We start from the raw sequence: 22,911 nt of genomic DNA on the forward strand, positions 1-22,911 counted from the left end.
AAGATGAAGATTGCTTGCTGTGCTAGTGCCTCTAAATGGGTCTAATTCTGACAGGTGCTGCAAACTGTGCTGGGAGCAAATCCTGTAAAATCCCCCATCCAACATGGCACGCAGCTTGCTTTAGGCATTGGGTACAGTTGAAGTATTGGTATTTCCTCCTCTGTTTTGTTTTTTTCAGTTGTTCAGCAAGGCCTATTGTAGTCTCGGTAGTCAGAAGAATATTTCAGTTTTTCTCCTAAAAATTTTTGCTGTTGTGTGTTCAGGACTATTCTAAACAGTTTTGAAGTGTTTTTTCTTTGAGACGTGCTCCTTCCGAAAAATATAGAAAAATAATTCTTGAAGAAGATCATCAGTTAATGGTGTAAAGAAGTATTTGATTTTGCCATTATCCCTGGAAATATGCACAATTATAGTTTATTCATGCTACATTGCATACAGATTTTTCAAAAATCTTCCACTTGGAGGTAGACTGCACAGTATCTTTCTTCTGCTTAGTATAATCTATAGCTATTTGCAAAGCAGATCAGCAAGCAAACTCAGGACTTTTTTGGTGTTTAATCAAAGTTTAGACAAGGGAGGAAGGTAACCAGGACACGGTGAGGAATAGTAGTGACAGAATGCCAGAAGTTAAAGCTGAAAAAGAGGAGGAAATTTGTACAAAGTTTTAGAAGCTAATGATAAACCGCATCACAAAAATATCTCTGCAAGCAAATAACTGTGCCACAGATTTCAAGTTTATTTGATCCTCTTAATGCATGCAGACTTCATGACTAATTGGGAGCAGGAAAGAGAATAATTGAAAACAGTAAATAAAATATGCATGAAATATATGATAGCTTGAGTGCATCGGTATTTTTATGGCATGCAGCACTATTGAACCAGTTGAGTGTATGTTTTATGATCCTTTTTATTGAGGTGTTTGAGGTTTTTTTTTAAAGTTTTATATAGGTGCTCATATATGAAAGAATGAGCACAAGGAGAATTAAGTCTACCATGAGATTACAGTATGATGAAATGGAATCAATATGTTTCCTATGATAGACTAATATATTAATTCATTCTCTTTTTGTGGGTTCATTGTTTGCAATTTGCTCTCAGCATAGATTTTATTTAGTATTATTTATTCCTTAGAGATCACAACAGATAAAATTCTACCATTTGCAAGTAAGTGCTGGCTTTTTAATTAATTGTTCAATTATGCATGGATTTATATTTTATCTTCTATACTTTTGATGTATCCATACTTAATGATCATTTCTATATCAGTTTAGAAATAGTCTGGCTTAATCTTGCTCCCATGGTGCTGGTGTAACTGTGCCATTGGCTCCGGTGGGAGTAGTATTTGTCCCAATATGTGGACTCCAGACAGTAAGCAACCTCCAACATTCAGTCATAAACATTACCAAAATATTTCATTCTACAACAGTATTTTGTATACTTTGGAAAGCCATTGCCCTGAGGTAATGTAGATGTGTGACTACATGGGGACCTAAGAAGGTATCAGAATAAACATGTTTTACCTTTAAAGAATGTATTGTCTGCTAAAGGCATTTATGGTGCTTTGAACAAGGAAATTTGAAGATAGTAACATAATTTTTAAAACCCTTATCTACCTACTGAAATACAGTACCTTGGCTTTAATCAGAATAACGTTATGCCTGTCAACTTTATATTTTGCCTGCTTTAGGCAGGTGTGGAGTGTATTGCCTTTGGTCTGAATTAGTGTATCCCTGTAGTTTTAAGTTGTGAGAGCCAGATTTATTGGCTGGGTTTGATGTTATTAGCATTACATTTGCATACTTTAAACAATTCATCCCTGATGAGGTATATTTGGTGACATGTAGTACAGGGCTGGAAAGGAGAGGGCAAGTTGGAAGCATGAAGGGTGAAGAAAAGTTATGGCACTGTGTAACTGGAACACAACAGTGTGTCTCTGGCCAAAGATAAAACGGGACAGAAGGTGACTGGTTGCTGTCAGTTTGAGGCCTTGAACTGCAAGAAGGAGGTTGACAGTAGATTTTTGGTCACTAAGTAACATCGGAAGGACAGGACTGTGTGGCAGTGGGGGAAATCATGTAACTGGATAACTGACAGGAGGAGCAGATGCGGAGGTCTGCATTTGAACGCCTGCAAAGGTGCCCTCTATAGCCTATGCAAGGAGGAGGCGTTTCTGTGGCAAAGCTCAGCTCATCCCCAGGCAGGTGCACAAACCAGGTCAGGACACACTTGCTGTTGTTTTCCCTGCCTGCTGCAGGACTTGGGGTGGCTGCCTCTGGTGTGGACATGTGTCTTGTGAGAGAAGTGCCAGCTAAAGGGACCTTCAGCCTGTCAGGTTCAGAAAGTTGCTAGCAACACTGCTAGTTAGGTCTGGACTGATTGGCAGGGACTGCTTCAAAATATAAAAAGGGAAGGTAACTTCACAGCAAGTGATTGCAAAATCCCAGGCTCACCTTCCAAAGAAAAGAGAGACGCAAGAAGTAAAAAAAGGACAATGAACTTCTAAGCAGCAGAACTGGGGGAAGCAATAGGTAGGGTCTCCTGGGGAAGTAATCCAGGAGAGGGAGGAATGCGGGAGATCTGGCAGTCATTGAAGGCATTTGTGTTGGAGGCACAAAGGCAGGCTGTAGACAGGCAGGACAGATAGGAGGCATCGTATAGAATATACTGCTGCTTTTAAGAGATGTGTGAAATACAAAGGAGCTATACAAGAAGTGGAAATAAGGGCAGCAGGACTAAAGATTTGTGTAAAGGAGTTAGTAAAGCATAGTGGGGTAAAATCAGACAAGTAAAAGGTCCAAAAGGAGTTACAGCGTGACATAAAAATCCACAGGAGAAAGGTTCTGTAATTGTGTCAGAATATGAAGAAGAAAGGAGAGGTATGGATGCGTTACCAAGGAAAATGAGAAATAGTATTGAATGGTGCAGGAAAGTCTGAATTACTCCAGCCTCTTCAGGCTACAAAATACTGACTTGATGAAACACTTTTTAATAAAATGAGGGTAAAATTCAGATAAGTAAAGAGCAGATCAAAGAATATTCAGGTAAATTATGTGCTTTCTGGTTGCACAGCTTCATTCACCCAACAGTTAGGAACTAATTGAAGTGATTTATAACATTTTATCATTCTGTTTAAGAATTGAGATCGGACAGGGGACTCCTTGGAGTCTTCAGTTACAGTAATCATAATAACTCTCTCCCAAGCAGAAGAAAAGAATGGGGAGTTACAGGCCTTGCAGGGTAATTTCTCTCCCTGGGAAGACTGTGGAACAAATTACTGAACTATCACTTATCCTGCCTTTGGCTGAACAACCAGTCTTTGAAAGCAAGTGGGCAAAGGGAAGCAGTGTCCATGGTGTATCTACATTTTTTGACATGCTGCCACACGTAGCCTCATTAGCAGATTACTGTCACAAAATCTGAACGAAAGGATCCCAGATATAGTTTGCTTGGATATTGCCATCAGTAACAGCTGCAGCTCAAACTGGCACTAGGAAGAGCCAGTGCCACTGGTTGTTGCTGCTGTCGTGGCTGCCATCAGGTGCTGCAGCATCATCATCTGGCTCTGGGAGGCCACAAGCATGAGCAAGGACCCATGTCCCTTCTACCCAGAGATGGCATCCAGCTCCAGCACCCGCTGCCCTTGCCATGCCGCATCCTCAAGTGAGGACTCGAGCTCTGTCACTTCATCCTTGTGGTGCTACCCTTGTTTCTCTAATGCTGCAGCTGTACTTTTCTCTGGCTCAGGTCTTTTGTCATGTTGTCAGCAACAAGTGTGGCCCTCACCCTGCCAAGGTTCTTACCAAGGTCCTTTACCTGCACTGGACTGTGGTGGCTTGTGCCCAAGGAGCTCCTGGGAACTATAGGTGAGCTCCACACCCTGCCTGTGGGCCAGCACGGTGCTTAGGAGACAAGGAGACAGCTCGTAATTCTGCCTTTTCATAGACATGTTGAGTGTGCTTGTGGGCACATGGTTGTGAAACTCCGCCTGGCTTCGCAACTCCTGATCACAGCGACAAGAGCTTTGCAGCCGTCTGTAATAAAGCAGTAAGGAGATAAGAAGTTTTCTTGGAAAATCAGGGACAGGTTGTGATAATTGAGTTTGTTTAGTCTGAAACAGAGAAGACTGAAGGGAGATGTGATAACGTGTCCTCAATGTGTAAAATATGGTTTTAGAGGCTGGTGAACAAGTGTCTTCCGAGGTCAGGCTCTAAGGGGTGGGGGACAAAAAATTCAGCTTAGTTTACAGAAGAAGATTTAGTTTGAAGATTAGCAAGGAAAAATCCCCCTCCCCGAAAAGCAAGTAAGCATAATAAAACACTGAAGTATATGTATTACGCTGTAGAATTTCCTTCGTTTGAATTTTCAATAATAAATCAGAGAAGCATCTCTGGCATGTGCTTGCCAAACTCAATCTGCTCCACCGCACTGGGTCGGGTGAGGTGATCTGTTCAGTCCTTTTTAGCCTTACAGTCATATTATTCTCTGACAGCCTAGTAAGGCCCAGCCTTCTCTGGCAAAATAATGTTCACTTTGAGTCTTAGAACTGATCAATGCCAAGTTCTTTACTAAAGCTTGTGTTTTCATTAAATTAGTGATCTCAATCTGCATCAATCCTACAGTTCCAGTGAGAATGCCCGCTTTCAGTGAGCTACCATGTAAAGTAAAACTTAATGAAGAATATAACAAACATCACTAATCTGTATTTATGCCTTTGTAAGTAAAATATTTTAAAAAGGGGACAGGATAAATGTCACAAGTGAGGCTTTAAGCAGGTTGTGAGTCACACTTCAATTATCATCAGTACTATGTGCTGAGGCACTATCTCCTAACAGCTAGAAAATGTGATAGAGATGTAGAGAGGGTTTTATAATGCATTTTTTTAAGTCTTTTTAAGATTTATAAATATCTTTATATAGTCTTACAGACAAAAGCGTTTGAACAGAGTGTACTGCATTGAGGAAAAATCATAAAAGGTTACTGAGGTGCAAAACACAGGAGAGAGATGGACATGCTCTGCATTAAAATCACAACTGGTGCAAGAAGTGCTAATGGGCTGGGAGCATGCGTGGAGTCGCATGGGACCTTGCATGACATATGCCACATGTGGCATCTGGCCCCTGTGCTCACTGAGGGCTGTCTGTAGAATGAAGATTACTTTGATGAAATAGAAGTACCCAGCCAGCTTTAGTATCTGTAACTTAAATTAATATTTAGGACTTCAAATTGTAGCAATAATGGAGTAGATGTCCATTTTATGTTAGTAGATACCCATTTCTACTGAGCTGGTGAATCTATGCAGCCTGGGCTCCGCTCACATGGATTAGCTGATCTTAATAAGCAAAGTTACAAGCAGCTGACCAAGACTGTGCAAGTATTAAAAACAGTGAGGGCAGTGCTGTGATAATGATGATGAATGAGCGGAATGGGACCCGTGGAGGTATTCTGAGTGCCTGGAGAGACTTGGTTAGAGAGAACCTTTCAGCCCATTCTTCAAAAAGATTTGAGATGCATGAGCTGGAATGGAGACAAGATTTATTTTTTCCATAGGAGGCGGAAAGAAGGATCTCTGACATTTAGGACATTGGTTAAGCTTGTTCTGTACAATAATGGTGTTTCAGATATCACACAACTACTGAAATACAGAAAAGGACTCATGGATGTGCATGTTTATGTCCTACTATTTGATAAATATGTAAGATTATGCACCTGCTTGCATACTTGCTGATTTGGGGATTAGGAGAATATTGGAATGCATTTCATGAAGCCAAATATAGGAAGATGGTAAGAAAAATGTAAGGACAAGACCTAGCAATAGCCTGATTTTTATTTTATTTTATTTTTTAAATTGAGCAACAGCATATTTACCTTAAAGCCATACAAGTATCTTTTTTTATGATTATTAAGAGTTATTCAGAGACATGAGAAATAATTGAAGGCTGGGGTCAAAATGCAAAATAGAGTGTGCAAAAGCAATGGATTAATCATCCAGTCGAGTTGTCTGGAAGAGATGTGAAGGTTAATGTAAAAACAAACCAAAAAATTGTGACTGATGCAAGCTTAGGTACAAGGACTGGGCTTTAGAGGGGTGGAACACATGAAGGGTGTTCGAATCACAAAGTTTTCGTGCTAATAGAGTGTAGAGCATTGGCCAGATAAGAAAGTGAAGGATGAATCCAAGGATGCAGCCAAGGATGAATCTTCAGTTAGGAAACATCTGTTATAAAGAAAGATCAGGGGTGTTGAACTCACTTTGGATGCGAGACTTGTTTAAAGGTGACTTAGTGAAAGTACTTGAAGTGGTAAAGGGGCTTTATGGAATGGAGTAGGATTAGCTGTTTCTGCTCTTTGGGAAAATTAATATCCAGGAACAAAGTCAAACAGCTAGAAAATTACTCCTGAGCATGAAATAAAGAACAATTTATTTTCAGTGAACCGCAAGAAGTATTTCCTGCGAAGTGGATTATCAACCTGGAGAGTAAAAGAAAAGAATGAAAGGGAGTTTTGGACCACTGGACCTAAACCTGGATTTGCCAGACTTTGCTTGCAAGTGAATAGGCGCACAGAAGAGACTGGGCACAAGTTTTTTCCCTTGTGCCATCTCGCTGCTGGCCCTGGCTGCAGGCCCTGTGCAGTTGGGTCAGGGGGAACCAGCTGGCATGTCCCGGGCAGTGGGTGTCCAGCACTGGAGCGTGTGTGCTGGCGTGGAGACCGGGGAACAGCACTGTCTGCAACCCAGCACTCGGGCCGCCTGCACTTGGCGCCCATCCCCTGGGGAAAGCTGTGCCCGGAGGTCACTGTCGCAGGGTTAGCCAGTGATTAAATTCTGCCAGAACTTGCGTGCTTGTTCGTTTTTAGCAGAATGGGTGCAGTTTGTTATGGGATACAGTACAAAGCAAATATCATGACCAGGGTGTGTATTTACAGTTTTTTCCCCCAGAAATATATTTTGGGTTTAAAGTAAGGAGATTAAAGAACATGAGAGACTCAGGGGAAGGATGTCAGTCTGCATGTAACTGCTTTGGCTCCCTGAACTCTTGGCGTGACATCAGGTTGGCCATGGACCAGAGCTCAGCGCCTCACTGTGCCCAGCAGCCCGTTGGGATGGAAATTACCCAAGGTGGAGTGGCCTTGCAGCAATTCAAGCAACACTCGTGTGCTTTATGTGGGGGAATCTAAGAAGTCTGTAGAGCAAAATAAGTAGTCTTGAAGATGTTTGAAGAAGCAGCCTTGCTTGGCAAATCAGTCATGTGGGAATATTTTGACAAATCTTCTATTTTGACAAATTTGATACTTTGACAATTGCATGCTGCATGGACCTTGTTACAACCTGTTCAGAATTTTAGTGTGTTTCTTATAAATGATGCTGCATGTGTTGTAATAGTAAACATTTATTTTTGTACATAAATACAACTTTCCGTGTGAGAGGGTTTTTTATTCTTTACTCGTGGCGTAAGTTTATCTGTTACCATGCTGTTAGACCTGCTAGTGTGATTCCTTAATTTTCAAAGGTGAACGGACTAAATAATACAAAATTTCTAAACTTACAGAAAACTGCTTCTTCATGACTAGAGTTTTTAATACAATTTGTCTTTTAAAAGCAAGCTTAAATACGTTTTTAGGAAGCTGAAACATTAGGGAAACTCCTCAGGATGTCAGGGTCTCATGCAGTGGCCACAGCAGTTTTTCAGCAGTCTGAATGCCCATGACATTGTCTGTGGTAGAGTGTAATTATAGGAGCTCTTAACTCTCTGTGTCTATTATCTCGGAGAAAAGCGTTTTACTGTAGCTAAAGTGAATGGGAGTCCTAAGGGATCTTTTTTCCATGGCATTAAGTCAGATTCTTAAAGAATAAATTTGAAGTTTATTGTGAAATGGTGGCCTTGTGCCAGCTGTTGTTTGGACTTATCAGTGACCTCAGTGGTAATTAAGGCCTGACCCTTTTTCCCAAACACACCCCTTACAGTTCTAACTTTTGAGCCTTATCCCATTTTCCTTTGGAAGAATGATAATGCTTTATGTCTGGGCCGGACATTTAATTAACTTTGCTTCCAGAAGTGAAGAGAGTGGCTCTTGAAAAGACTTTCCCAGGCTATGTGGTCTGAAAAGCCTCTGTTGGACCTGTAATATTACAAGTCTTGGTAACGCCTGGACATGACACTGATTTTGTAAAGGCTTGTCAGCTGAACTTCAGTTTTTCAAAATAAATGTGATTCAGATTTGATTCTAATTTTTTTTGGCTGTTCTGGAAACTGTAAGAAAAGGTCTGGTTTGGCATATTCTCTTAACAATCAGTTCAGCTTAATTATAACATAGATAAGGAGGATCCTGATGTTTTAAGAAAGATACTCTATTACAGTAGTCTGCTTTCCTTATCCTGTAAAAAGTGGGTAAGTTTGCAAGCGTGTGAGCACAAAACTCTGCCTTGTTTCCAAGCCCTGAAGCCTGCCAGGGCCGCAGCAGTTGCCTCACCTCCCTCAGGGAGTTCCTGGTGGCCTCCGGTACATGGGAATTATTTCTAGGTATTCCTGCCTGATCTGATTATATACTCTCTCCTGCCTCTTTTGCTTTGACTCTAGATTCTGCAGCACATTAAAGTTAGTGTAGAAAGGGGCGGAAACAATCTCAGTCAAGAACATGGTCCCTCGCATTTTAGGTGCTAGTCCGGAATACGTTACACCATAACATGAACGTGAGGTCTCCCTGCGTGTGTGCTGGGTATGCACCCGCTGTATGCACAGAAAGGGCCATGATCCTATTTTCCTGCCAGATTTACTTCTGAATAAGAAAAAGGGGGTGATTCTTCTGTGTCTTCGTAGAGGTGTGGCAGTGTTAGTAACCTTTTTACTGTACTCCAGCCTGTGCATCTTCTGTCCGTCCTTTTCAAGAGCAAGCTGATTTTGCTTGCAGAAGCAGAAGGGACAGTCCTTCCCCTTTCTACCCATACAAGCATTAGCAGCTTGTGGTTTTATTGTGTAGAATTACAGATTTTGTTCCAGTATCAGCACAACACAACTAATAATATCAAGAAAAATTGTAAGAAACAGGCTTCTTATGGAAGATGGCGTGTTCTTTATTGTGACCCATGGCAAAAAGAGATCAGTATGTGCAGATTCAGTTCCCTAAGTATGGACATCTAGGGCTGTTTGGGATGTGTAAGGGTATTCAGGATAGATGTCTGTGGGGGACTGGCTAGCCAGGACCTGGGCAAACCTTAGTTGTTCTGGAGAAAGCAGGTGGAGGCCAAATGGCATACCCCCTAAACATAAATGTAAAACAGCCCTATGGGTGCGCACCCAGGTAGCTGAATCATGGCTTCATTTTCTGCCGATGGAAATGAGAACCAGGCAGACTGAAGGCAGCGGTGACAGATTTGCTGCAATGCCAGCCCACAGAGGAGGGAGCCGAGCCCAGTGGGCCAGGGTCTTTGACTGCAGGAGCAGAATGGTATGTGAGGTTGGAACCGATAGCAACTTGATTGTAAGGACAACCAGATGTGTCAACTGAACAGTATGCTAAAGCTATGTGAGTTATGTGGGGTATTAGATTCCTGGCTTTCGGAGGTGGCAGCCATCTTTATGGTCTTCATTTGTCAAGTGCCTAACATGCTGGGGTTTGGGGGCAAGATTTTAGCTCTGTGACTGCTACAGTTTTAAAAACTTTTTTTTACTAGTGGGAGTGCAGATTCCCCAAGGCACTAGACTGCAAAGCTTAAGCTTTCCTAGGAAAGTATGATATGAAATATTGCGTGCTGATATCAAGGGGGATGGAGCTTTCCTTCCTTGCCACAAACATCGTAGTATACATGCCAGAAGATGAAGGTCAGAAGATTGAATCACCTCTGAAACAGTGCCTTAAATTCTCCCTGACTCCTTTTAACTGATGAAGCCATTTTGCTTCTCTTGTTTAAGTTCTGTCAGATGCCCCTCAGCATCTCCCACATCTTCCTTAAAGAATCTCTTCTCATGCTGAAATTATCAAATCTGCCACGCTCACGTGGGTATATTGCAAAAAGCTGCCCAAGGCAGCGTGTAGCCTACTTTGCATATGGACCTTGCAAAATGTAGGGCTGACAATTCAATCAGTTTATTGAAAAGCCGTAAGAATTCTTAATGAAGTGCCATGGGGCTCAGCAGATCCCACAGATCCATCCAGGAACCCCCATCTGCATCTAGTGCTTGTGGTACTACGCGTTGGAAGGAGGCTGAATGTGGCAGCAAAACAGCAATGAAAAAGTAGTATTTGTTTCTTGTGCATTTAAAGATCTAAGAATTCATTACATATGTTGAGACATGAGACCTGCCCAAGTGATAGTTGAGAGAGATAATTTTGTAAGTTTTTCTCAAGTGGGAGTGTAGGATCTCTTGAGAAGCACAAGGTGCTCCTTTTAAAAGAAGGTATCTCCTGCTTTGAGTGAACATGCTTGCTGCACATCAGTTGCTCAAATACATCTTTTTAGGTGCACATTTGCTGCTCAGGATATTGGAATTTCCTTATTATATTGTCCTGTACCGGCATACCAATGTAGTATGTCCTAAATAATTAAACCTCACAGTAATTGTTAGCCAATGGCAGAAATAAGACAGAAATCTAAGTCATACTGCTGGTTTTCCTGTTTGGACAGCTCTATGCCACTTTCTTCATACACAGTATGAGTTTGTCTCTGAGGCATCTGTGATTTCCAGAAAGATAAGTTGGGGAAGACAGTTGTCTCTGTAATACTTTGGAAACCTCAGAGTATAAGAAACAAACAGAAGGTCAACAAATGTATGTTGTGAGAGTCAGACCACCAGGATAACAAAATTATCTTGCATCTAATGGAAAATGAAAGCAGACATATTAGAAACGGTAGTATTTTCTCATCCCACAATCAGATACCTACACGTTGGGCAACTCCCATGAGTTCTATGTTGAAAAGAGTGTGGGCATTGACTTGGTCCTGCACAGATTGTTCTTCAGCTGCTGTGGTGCAGTGTCTTTTAGATGTATACTCCTTCCCTCTGTCGCTAACCTGACATCCTCCCATGACTCTGGCCACCCGCATGTGCTGTGGATCTGCTCTGGCTTGGCATTCCTGAGTGGAGAGGGGCATGTCCTGGCCAGAGGGGCAGGGAGGAGCAGGGAACCCTCTCACAGGGTTTTACTGTTTTTTTAAAAAAAAAAAATAATTGCCTGCTTTTGTTGAAGAGTTTAGCACTCAGTTTGGCATAGTTCTTTGAATAGAAAAATAAAAAGTAACAGTTGTTTTGGGTTAAAAATGAAATACCCTTGTGCTTTTCATCTTTTAATCTTTTAGCATAATCAAATCTCGTATCAGGGATTTTGATGATATCTTTGTGGCTTCCCTTTTCTTTTTTTCACCACAGATATAGTAGGAGAACATCTGTTCTGTTTCTTTGTTCAGCTTAACAGTGCTTCAATATTACCAGATAATTTTTTAAGTTAATTGGTTACAGGAGTTTTTCTAAAAATCACAACTAAAATTAAAATTATATTATTTTGAGTATGTATATGAGCATGTAAAGCTATGTATATGTATAAGAGTGCTGCTATGTATATAGCTTGACTGCATATGTAGAGTCTGTATAAATGTTTTGGAAAATATTATCAGTTGTAATTCCTTATGTAACAGTCCTCTAGATGACTTGTTCTGGCTAGTCTTCAGCACAAGCATAAATATGCTCTGATATTTCCAATTAAGATGATGGTCTTTGTAAAAACACGTTGCAGGTAATGTCATGCTTAAAAGTTGAAGTAAGAAAACCTGAACTAAAAAGCATTTATGAAGCTAATCATCAATATGGAGACAGTTATTTATTCAGCAGGATGGATTTAGAAATTCCCCTGAAAGTCAGGTAAACAGAGCTGTTGCATAAAGTTGAAGATCTGGGTCGATTCCTGCTGCCCTCGTCAGACAGGCAGAGATGTTGGCAGTCAGGGGAGTGTCCCATATATCTCATACTGGAAGTTAAGTTTGTCTCTGGTAGAGGTGGTAGCTTTATAAGAAATTTCTAATGTCATATTTTATCCTCTGGATGCTTAGGAAGTTTCTGATCTGGTGCCTCAATGGAAGCTGTAGTGGGAAAGCCCTCAACCTCTGTCCTGGCTGGTAATGTCAAAAATCTCTGCTTCTGAGAAATGAGGCCTTTTGTTTCACATTTAAAGAGCAGCTGGCTGAAATTGTTAAAGAAATTTCACATAAAGTTGTATTAGAGCTAAGTAAGCTAATGCTAAGAAGCAAGAAGTTGGTCTGTGGACAGACGTAGAATCATAGAATGGTTTGGGTTGGAAGGGACCTTAAAGATCTAGTTCCAACCCCCCGCCATGGGCAGGGAGACCTTCTGCTAGACCAGGTTGCTCAAAGCCCTGTCCACCCTGGCCTTGAACTCTTCCAGGGTTGGGGCATCCACAACATCTCCCAGCTTTGTTGTGCCTGTCAGAAAAGTTGGGGCTTTCAGCTGTCTCCTCATTTCATCTGCTCCCTTGCTCATGGTTGGCCTCTCAAGGTCTGCTGGTTATCAACCCTTCTCAGCCCAGTTTAGTTAAATGAAGTCAGCTGGCAAAGGCTGACCATCTATTAGGGGGCACCACGGGACCAGATTGGCTGGGCTGGTGACTGCTGATGGTAGAGTGTTGCTGAGCTGTAGGGAGCAGTAACCTCTGCCACTGGCATGGCTGGTGGGAAGGGTTGTGCATGTCCTTGGCTTCACTAGATCAACCTAATGTCATATTTCTTTGGTGTGTTGTAGAAGGTGGATCTGTGAGCCATTGGGATATCTGAGGTGGCAAAACATGTTGTTAATTGGTGGATGTAGTAAGTTTAAGGCCAGAAAGTGTGTTAACTTTTGGCCTGACTCCAGTGAACTTGCATGCTGAGGATAACATACACACCAAGACAGGATTCTGCTCTGCATAATTTTACAATTCATTAGGTCTAGATAGTGTCATCTGTAAGTGGTCATTATTTAGGTCAAAATAGGTGGCTATCTGGTATCGTTTAAACTGTCAGATACTGATTTTGCATTGCTGTGTGCATTCGCTACCCGTAACTTCATACTATGAAATAAAATGTGGTGGAACTGTGCGAGTGCAGACATAGATGTGAATTTTTGCCTGTTACAATTAATTTGGGTTTGTAAATTTGTTATGAAGGTGAATAAATTTGAAAAGCTATGCTGAGGTGTATCTGAGGTATATCTATATATTAAAAGATAACTGTGTTAATATGAGTGTGAATGCTCTGGTATAAATGCAGATCTTATATTTTATTTTTGCGTTTATCTGTGCAGGTTCGAAAGCATGTGAATGACCTATATGAAGACCTAAGAGATGGACATAACTTGATCTCACTTTTAGAAGTCCTTTCTGGAGATACCTTGGTAAGCTTTTAGATCAGAATGCAGTGTTTCCAGTTTGTTTTATATACATGTACTCTGTTAACTCTTTGTATATTGACCTCTGGAGATTTCTTTGATATTTCCCATAATCTGTGACTTGATACCGAAGACACAAGTTGTGTTTCTGTTGGTAAAATATTCCACTGTGAATTCTGTGGGGGAATGCAATCTGTTCTCTTAATTTCTTGTGGTCAGTGAGACTTTGTTTCTTATTAGGGTAATGCGCTATTTTTTCTGTTCTTCCCTTTTCTTTACAATTTTTCTTTTAACAATTATTGGATGCTTAATATCCCTTCACATTAAAGGGAGTAACTTACAAATAGCAAGGATAAAATGTCCCTGAAATTGTCTAACACGCTCCTCAGGTGTCATTTCCTTTCTTTGTGAGCATTACTTCCCTTGCTTGGTATTTGTTCTCTTCATTATGTTCTTCTTTTCATGCTCTTCTTTTCATTTGTGGTCTGTCTTGTGTCTTTGCTGTCCTGTCTCCTGTCTGTTATATTCATTAGCCAAGAGAGCGAGATTTTTTGAAGACCTTACGGTTGGTGAGTTCAACAGAAGCATGCACAAATGAACAGCATGAGGATGTGGAGGATGAGGATAAGGGGGTAGGTGCCGACCCCCATAACTGTACTAACGTAGTATTTGAAGTGTGGTGGCTGCTAATGTAAATTCTTAGTTTGGTGTGCTGCAGTAGCGTGCTGTAGAAAGGACAAAAGAACTCACATTGGTAAACCAGGATACCTATGTTTATAATGGAGGTATGGTAACGACAAATTTTTATTCAGCCTTTTTGAGAACAGTTAAAATGCAAAGGTTTAAGATTTCTGTTTGGTTTTTTTGATTAAACTGTATAAAACCATGGTGCAAATGTGTACTGGACAACATTATCCAGATGCTATAGAACAATCTTTTTAAAATAATAAGTAGGGAAATACTGTAATTCCATTAAAACCGAGATTTTTTTACTTGCAATTGATATTGCCTATATACAAGTAATTCAGACAAAGGCTTGAAGGCTCCCTGTAGTGAAGTCAATGGCAACAACTTAATTTGTCTTAATTAGAAGGATCAGTCTACTGCACCCACAATGTATATGACGTAGTATTGGATAATATTTTGAAATGAGGTGGTTTAGATGTGCAGATCTATTTCTTAAAATTTATCAAATGTAAGAGTTATTTTTTCAAAGCAGATACACAAAGTAGAAGCTCATGACAGCTCTATGTAGTGCCTTGGGTACCAAATATGTGGATTGTTTGCAGGGTTTATCCTTCTGGCAACAAATGCTGAATTATCGTTTCACTGTATTTTAACTATCCAGAAGGGAAATGCTTACTTATAAAGTGTAAAATGCTGAGTGCTTGTTAGTCCAAGTGAGCTGTTTCATGCCTTTGTACACCTCGCATTATTAGTGTTTGCTAATGCAACTCGCTGTCACAGGGCCCCGGTGCCTTCTTGGCTCCCCGTGTGTTGCGCTGCAGTTGTGATTTCAGTGGAATTTCTGTGCTTTTTTCTGGGGCATAATGTAACTCAAAACACTGCATTTTAGCTGTACATTAAAAAAACATTTCCCCTCTGAGATGTTATACCTGAATATACAGTTTGGGATTTATTACACCCTCTTTGTTGTGGAAAACCAAGTTCCAGGTCTGCAGTCCTTTGTTCCATCTGGGGAAGCTACTCGGTAGCAAGGGCTGCAGGGCTTGATCCTGGGCTATTGGTGTGAAAAACAAGGGGCTAATTTGAAGGTTCTATAATGGAAATGAAAATTCTTTGTGTTTTAGTTTATGCTTCTTATTCAATTCCGTTTTCCATGTTTCCTTTTGGCAAGCATCTGATACTCCACAGGGGAAAGAAAAAAAAAAAAGGCAGTTGAGGAAGGCTTGGGCTTGTATCTGTGTGTTTCGCAGTGACTGTCTGAGGAAATACTCATATTCATGGCTGATCCCTAGCAATTATAGTCTGCTTCAGTTTATTGCTGTGAAAGTTTGTGAAAAATCTGAAATAAGAAGAATAGAAGGATTTGGATATGATGATGATGATATAACTTTAACTGCTTTCCCATTGCTGATCTGTGACAGCTAAGTAAAGTATGCTTTTTCTGTGTGGTGGTTCTTCTTGGTGATTTTACACTAACTGCATGCAGTTTTGCCATGTTTCCATTAACACACCACTCATGCTTATTTTACAGTTTCTTCTTGCTAGTTTTGACTTTGCTTTGAGAAGAGTGACCTGTTAGGTTTTTTAACACTTTATAATGTTCTACCCAAGTCAGAGTTTAAGCTTACACTCTAGGGCAGTATGTGTTGTATTATTCTGTTTGGAGGAATGTATTGTCTTTATTAGATACTTTAAGTATGTATTGATATGATTATGCAGTCATACCATAAATAAACAACATCAAATCATAAAGCTGCATACACAGGTAAGCTTTTCCATCACAGAGTTTACCAGAGCAACATAAAGGTCTGTGACATTACTTATATTTTGCTTTGCTTAATAATACTGTAAATCTTTTATAATAATATATTGCAGTTTGGTTTCTGTAGGTAGATTCATGTACGGCCTTTTTTTAGCCCTCTTGGCCTAAATACTACTTTACAGGGAAACAGCTATCAGCCTGCATGGATCAAAGTTGCAGTTTGGGACCACTGATCTCTCCTGCCATCCACTGTGCTAAAAAATTTCAACTACAGTTTAAAAAAAAATAAATTGTTAAAGCACACTTTTCCACCAAAGTAGTAGCTTCATTTAAGCTGTAGTGTTTCAGATCTTTTACATGCTATCTTTTAAATTGGACAGTTTATTCTTTTGTCTGACAAGAAAATCTCACAACTATTGTTTTCCAATTTTAGCCCCGAGAAAAAGGTCGGATGCGTTTTCACAGGCTCCAGAACGTCCAAATTGCACTTGACTATTTGAAAAAACGCCAGGTATGGTGAAAATTTTAATGAAAAACATTCATGAAAATGTTGTCACCAGTAGCTAATAAATAAAAAAAATATGTCCTGCTTGGTCTTCTGTGCATGTTCTATAACAGCTGCTGGTGTAGGCTCAGTTTGGTCTCGTGCTTGAGATGGTTAGGAGAGATGTGGCAAAGGTAATTTGACACCACTCTTCTCTGAGCAATAGCATCAACGCACCCCATGTGGTATATGATATTAAAGAGGAGAAAATTATGGGTAAGATCCTCAGGAGCAGCTGATAGTAGATTTAACTATATTTCATGCTGCCCAGATACCAGCTGGTATGCAGTTTTGTTCACAATCTAATTTCTAGCGCAAAATGCAGATTCAAAGAAATTAGAACATTGTGTGGGAGTTCCTTGTTTTGATTATATTTGTTTTGGGAAAACTTTCTCAAGCCTTGATCCTGATGAAAGCAAAACTGGTGCCCTAGAAAGGCAGCAGAGTCACCTGGGCTGTGGAAAATTCAGGCTTAATTTCATCTGTAATCTCCTTGTAAGCCAAGCCCTTGAAACTCATGCTGCTGGACAGTTTTCCACTTCTCTGAGTTTCTTTCCACTTTTAAATATCTTTTAAACACTTACAGGATTCTTGCTTTCTCCCTTTGCAAACTGGCAATATTAAAAATGTCCAGAACATGGATAGAAGGAAAAACTTTACCTCCCTATCCATCCTGTCCAAATGAGTTGACACTGGAAATCTGCTTTCTGATTGGTTGATTTTGATTTTTTTTTTAAATTTTGTCTGCTACTGAAGAGGTTTGAAAAAAATATGAGGTAGCAAACCATAGGCAGATACTTAATTTGGTTATAAAAACAGATGTCTTTTTGTATTTTGAGTTAAATTGCAAATTATCTTTTGGGTCACTGAGTGATGCGTGTGCACTGAGAAATCAATCCCACTTCGCTGAGTTCAAAGCGAACTTTTCCTGTTAACCTAAGTGAGCCATCGAATAAATACACTATGAAGTAAATAAATAGCTACTTGAAATGACAGTCACAACAGTGTTTTTATGCAGCGAGACCACTGGGCTTGTGCTGCACCATGCCTTATTTATGCATGACAGACCATGCGTATTAAAACGCAGGAGACGTAGGATCAGATCATCCTCGTGTTTATGAACATGTGTGTGTCATTGGGAACTGCAAGTCTCCATCATGCAGCTGTCGAATGCGATCTGATGACTTTTGTGCTCTCTTTAGCCTTGCAGTTTCGTGAAGATGGCTGTAGTCTACTGTACAAAATGCTTCCGGGGCTTTGGTCTTCTTGGCAAGTTGCCAGTGGGACTTGCATTTAATTAAAGTTTCAGCCCCTTGTTAGTATTTCTAAACCATATTTAGGAGGTAACTTGCTCAGGTTGGCTGTATAACCTCCAAATACAATGCTTTATTGTGATTGTAAGGCAGAGAGATCCTATATATTGATAATATTGAAGCCTGACTTGGAAAAAAACAAAGAAAAAAACAAAGATAAGGCATATTTGACTATCTTGTAGAGTTTTGCCAAACACAAACAGTTTTTATAATGCAGTGGGAGGAAAACATTTGGATTTGCTTTTAATTTCTTTTTTGAACTGTGGAATACACTTTCTTTCTTCCAGAGAGAGTGGTTTTGGGTTTGTTGTTCCCCCCCCCCCCCATAGTTAAGACTATGTCTGCAGATCAAGAGAAGGACATGCCTTTGCTTGTTCGGTTGATAACAGGGTATATGTTAAAAAGCGTGTGCATGTAACTTTACTAACATAAGCATAAAATGCCTCTTAGCTGAGTCATCTTTAATCATTGGGCTATATGGATACGTAATACATACAGATAAATTAAATGTAGTAATAAAATACGACAAAGAAAATAGAATTATTGAACTCGCTCTGGACGTGAGTTTATTGGAGTGGCAAAAATCTCAGCCTTTGTTTTAATCCTATTAACCATTTAATGTTTATAGCACTATGAATGAGTATAACAGCAGAAGCGATGATAATTGTTGTCATTATTATGCCATTGGTTATTTAAACATGATACTAAATTCATGGTTTTATCAAGCCAGACCATTGTGTTTTAGCAGGCCAGTTCTGCTGTTGAATTCTTGTTTTGGTGCAGGAAAGTGTGGGCTGGAGAAAAGGCAGTGATAGCTTCCCAGGTCTCAGCACTGCCCTGAAACTGATACACCAGTTAAAGATCATCATATTCTTGTTGTACTTTCCCCTTCTATCATACCTTCACCCTCTGACAAGGACAGAGGTGAAGGGTGTTTGGCACAGGCACCAGATCTGCTGGGGTAGTGACGGCTGGGGCATCTTCTCAGTTCGGCATGGGTGGGAGAGGACAATTCCTGGCAGGCTGCTTAAAGCCAGAATGCAATTCCTTGCTGCTTTTGAGAATTAAAAAAACCAACAGAGTAGGCTTGGGAAGTGAGTAATGCATCCTTTATAGTTGTGCTTGTGTAATGCAGTATGTATTTGTGGCATATTTATTTCAGTTTTGTCTGTATTTTCTTTCCATGATGGCAGGTGAAACTGGTTAACATTAGAAATGATGACATAACAGATGGGAATCCCAAATTGACTTTGGGGTTGATATGGACCATAATTTTGCACTTTCAGGTAAGTCTGGTTTTGCTTGACAGTATGTTTTCAGTCAGATTCTTGCATACAGTTACGATGAATGTGTCAGCTTAGACAGAACTTTATATAGGCTGTACAAAAATACAGATTTATGTCTCTTCTCTAATGCTTATTTGAAGGTTTTGATGATGTATCTTTATTTTGTGATGTAAACTGAATCTGAAGGTGTTGTTTGTTTGCTAATTTCCTGTCTGTGGAGTGAGATAAAAATAGCTTGGGTTTTGAACATCATTAAAGACAATAGTTGATGTATTCCTTCCAGCGTTTGGACAAACCAGTCTTGTTTTATTCTGCAGACTTCTTTTGATGACTATTAAAATATATTAAAAAGTTTTAAATCTTGTTTCATTCTGGATCTGAATTTCTCTGCTGGTACGAGTATGTTAGCAAGCACTACTCTCAGTCTTTTTGAGCAGTCCCTAACACTTCTGCATTTGTTTTTAGCCCTGGCGATGGTAACGCGCGTCACACTAGGTGGCACTCTGGTTGTTGTACACTGGTGGGATTGTGTACAGTATAATGCAGCCTTACAGTGTGTGGTGTTAAATTGCTCCTCAAAATGAGGCTTTCACAATGGCTGTGGCTGTAGATGATGTAATTCAGATGACAGATAATTCCCATTTAGTGACTGCAGCATTGTTAGCGATAAACTCAATGCTGTGCAGGCATTTTAAGTGATCAGAAAATTACATAGTCATACAGAAAAAGTGTGGTTCACTTAGGAATATCCTGGACTGGATTTATGACTGGGAAAAAAAATTCTTAAAAAAACCAGAAAGCTTGCTAGGATCTAATTTGCCTTTCTGCAAATCCTAACGAGGAACAGAAGACATGAATAGGGCCAACGTGTCACCGGCAGAATTTTGGGTTCTTTGATCATGGGTCAGTCTATATGGCACCAGGCCTGCTGGTGACAAGATGGGGTACACCTGTCTCAAAGGGGGAAATGGATCTTTGCACAGGAGTTGGCAGGGCTCATTGAAAGAGCTTTAAACTAGATTTGAAGGAGGAAAGGGATAAAACTAGGCTCACTAGAGATTAGCCTGGGAGTGGCACGCCAGTGTTCGAGGGACGGTGTGCTAGCAAGGTCCTTCGGTCTGCTGTCTCAGTGGAGGTAGGGGGTGGGGACCCATGCAGCAGCAAAGACGTAGGGGTTATTGATGTGTTAGAAACCAGGGAAGTGCCTGAGAATGGTCACGTAGGAATTAGAGCTTCTCCCCCCCAAAAGGTCATGAGATCAATAGCCCAACTGAAGTGCATCTACAGCAATGCACGCAGCACGGGCAACAAACAGGAGGAGCTGGAAGCCATTGGGCAGCAGGAAAACTATGATATAGCTGCCATTACGGAAGCATGGTGGGATGACTCATGCAGCTGGAGTGTTGCAATGAATGGCTACAAACTCTTCAGAAGGGATAGGCAAGGAAGGGAGAGGTGGTGGGGTAGCCCTGTATGCTAGGGACTGTTTTGATTGTCTAGAGCTCGATGATGGTGACAATAGGGTTGAGTGTTCATGGGTAAGAATCAGGGGGAAGACCAAAGCCAACAAGGCAGATATCATGGTGGGAGTCTGTTACAGACCACCCAACCAGGATGAAGAGGTGGATGAAATATTCTGTAAACAGCTGGGAGAAGTCTCACAGTCGCTAGCCCTTGTTCTCATGGGGGGACTTCAACTTACCAGATGTCTGCTGGAAATACAATACAGCAGAGAGGAAACAGTCCAGGAGGTTCCTGGAGTGTGTGGAAGATAACCTCCTGACACAGCTGATGAGTGAGCCAACTAGGAAAGGCACCCCGCTGGACCTGTTGTTTGTGAACAGAGAAGGACTTGTGAGTGATGTGGCGGCTGGAGACTGTCTTGGGCATAGCGATCACGAAATTATAAGAGTTTTTGATTCTTGGAGAAGTAAGGGGGGGGGGGCGGTCAGCAGGACTGCCACCTTGGCCTTCTGGAGGGCTGACTTTGGCCTGTTTAGGGGTCTCATTGACAGAGTCCCTTGGGAGGCAGTCCTGAAGGGCAAAGGAATCCAGGAAAACTGGACACTCTTCAAGAAGAAGATCTTAAAGGCACAGGAGCAGGCTGTCCCCATATGCCAAAAGACGAGCTGGCGGGGAAGATGACCGGCCTGGCTGAACAGAGAGCTTTGGATGGAACTGAGGAAAAAAAAAGAAGAGTTTATGACCTTTGGAAGAAGGGGCAGACCACTCGGGAAGACTACGAGGATGTCGTGTGGTTTTGCAAGGAGAAAATTAGAAGGGCCAAAGCCCAACTAGAACTTAACCTGGCGACTGCCGTAAAAGACAATGAAAAAAGTTTCTATAAATATATTAACAACAAAAGGAGGGCCAAGGAGAATCTCCATCCTTCACTGGATGTGGGGGGAAAGGAAGAGGAGAAGGCTGAGGTACTTAATGCCTTTTTTGCCTCAGTCTTTAATAGTAAGACCAGTTGTTCTCCAGGTACTCAGCCCCCTGTGATGGTAGTTAGCAATGGGGAGCAGAATGAAGCCCCCATAATCCAAAGGGAAATGGTGAGCGACCTTCTACACCACTTTGGCCCCATAGACTTATGGGTGTCTGATGGGATCCACGCAACGGTCCTGAGGGAGCTGGCAGAAGTGCTCGCCAACCCACTTACCATCATCCACCAGCAGTCCTGGCTAACCGGGGAAGTCCCAATGGACTTGAGGTTAGCAAATGTGACCCCCATCTACAAGAAAGGCCGGAAGGGAGCTACAGGTCTGTCAGTCTGACCTCAGTGCTGGGGACGGTTATGGAGCAGATCATCTTGAGTGCCATCACATGGCACGTACAGGACAACCAGGTGGTCAGGCCCAGTTAGTATGGGTTTATGGAAAGGCAGGTCCTGCTTGACTAACTTGATCTCCTTCTATGACAAGGTGGCCCACTTAGTGGATGAGGGAAAGGCTGAGGATGTTGTCTACCTAGACTTTTTACTAAAGCTTTTGACACCATTTCCCACAGCATTCTCCTGGAGAAACTGACTGCTCATGGCTTAGATGGACGTACTCTTCACTGGGTAAAAAACTGGCTGGATGGCCGGGCCCAAAGGGTTGTGGTGAATGGAGTTAAATCCAGTTGGTGGCCCGTCACAAGTGGTGTCCCCCAGGGCTCAGTTTTGGGGCCAGTTTTGTTTGATATCTTTATCAATGATCTGGATGAGGGGATCAAGTGCACCCTCAGTAAGGTTGTAGATGACACCAAGTTGGGCGGGAGTGCTGATCTGCTCGAGGGTCAGAAGGCTCTGCAGAGGGGTCTGGACAGGCTGTATCGATGGGCCGGGGCCAATTGTATGAGGTTCAACAAGGCCAAGTGCCGGGTCCTGCACTTGGGTCACAACAACCCCAGGCAACACTACAGGCTTGGGGACGAGTGGCTGGAAAGCTGCCCTGCAGAAAAGGACCTGGGGGTGTTGGTTGACAGCCGGCTGAATATGAGCCAGCAGTGTGCCCAGGTGGCCAAGAAGGCCAACGGCATCCTGGCCTGTATCAGAAATGGTGTGGCCAGCAGGAGCAGGGAGGTGATCGTGCCCCTGTACTTGGCGCTGGTGAGGCCGCACCTCGAATCCTGTCCCCTCACTACAAGAAAGACATTGAGGTGCTGGAGCGTGTCCAGAGAAGGGCGACGAAGCTGGTGAGGGGTCTGGAACACAAGTCTTATGAGGAGCGGCTGAGGGAACTGGGGTTGTTTAGCCTGAAGAAGAGGCGGCTGAGGGGAGACCTTCTCGCTCTCTACAACTACCTGAAAGGGGGTTGCAGAGAGGTGGGTGCTGGTCTCTTCTCCCAAGTGACTAGTGACAGGACAAGAGGAAATGGCCTCAAGTTGTGCCAGCGGAGGTTTAGGCTGGATGTTAGGAAAAAATTCTTCACTGAAAGGGTTGTCAGACATTGGAACAGGCTGCCCA

The 22,911-nt window shown here is 41.7% G+C and overlaps 1 protein-coding gene across 4 annotated transcripts in view; it reads left to right on the forward strand.

Moving 5' to 3' along the window:
* Positions 1–22,911, forward strand: part of DST (dystonin) — a 319,817-nt gene that overhangs the window by 107,798 nt on the left and 189,108 nt on the right. For all 4 annotated transcript variants that reach the window (XM_059835839.1, XM_059835841.1, XM_059835842.1 and 1 more), the window contains 3 exons: positions 13,287–13,376; positions 16,253–16,330; positions 18,870–18,962. In XM_059835839.1, the coding sequence (XP_059691822.1) occupies positions 13,287–13,376; positions 16,253–16,330; positions 18,870–18,962 (261 nt within the window). The remainder of the gene's footprint in view (positions 1–13,286; positions 13,377–16,252; positions 16,331–18,869; positions 18,963–22,911) is intronic.

The sequence above is a fragment of the Gavia stellata genome, chromosome 2 (genome assembly GCF_030936135.1).
Source record: "Gavia stellata isolate bGavSte3 chromosome 2, bGavSte3.hap2, whole genome shotgun sequence".
Lineage (NCBI taxonomy): Eukaryota > Metazoa > Chordata > Aves > Gaviiformes > Gaviidae > Gavia > Gavia stellata.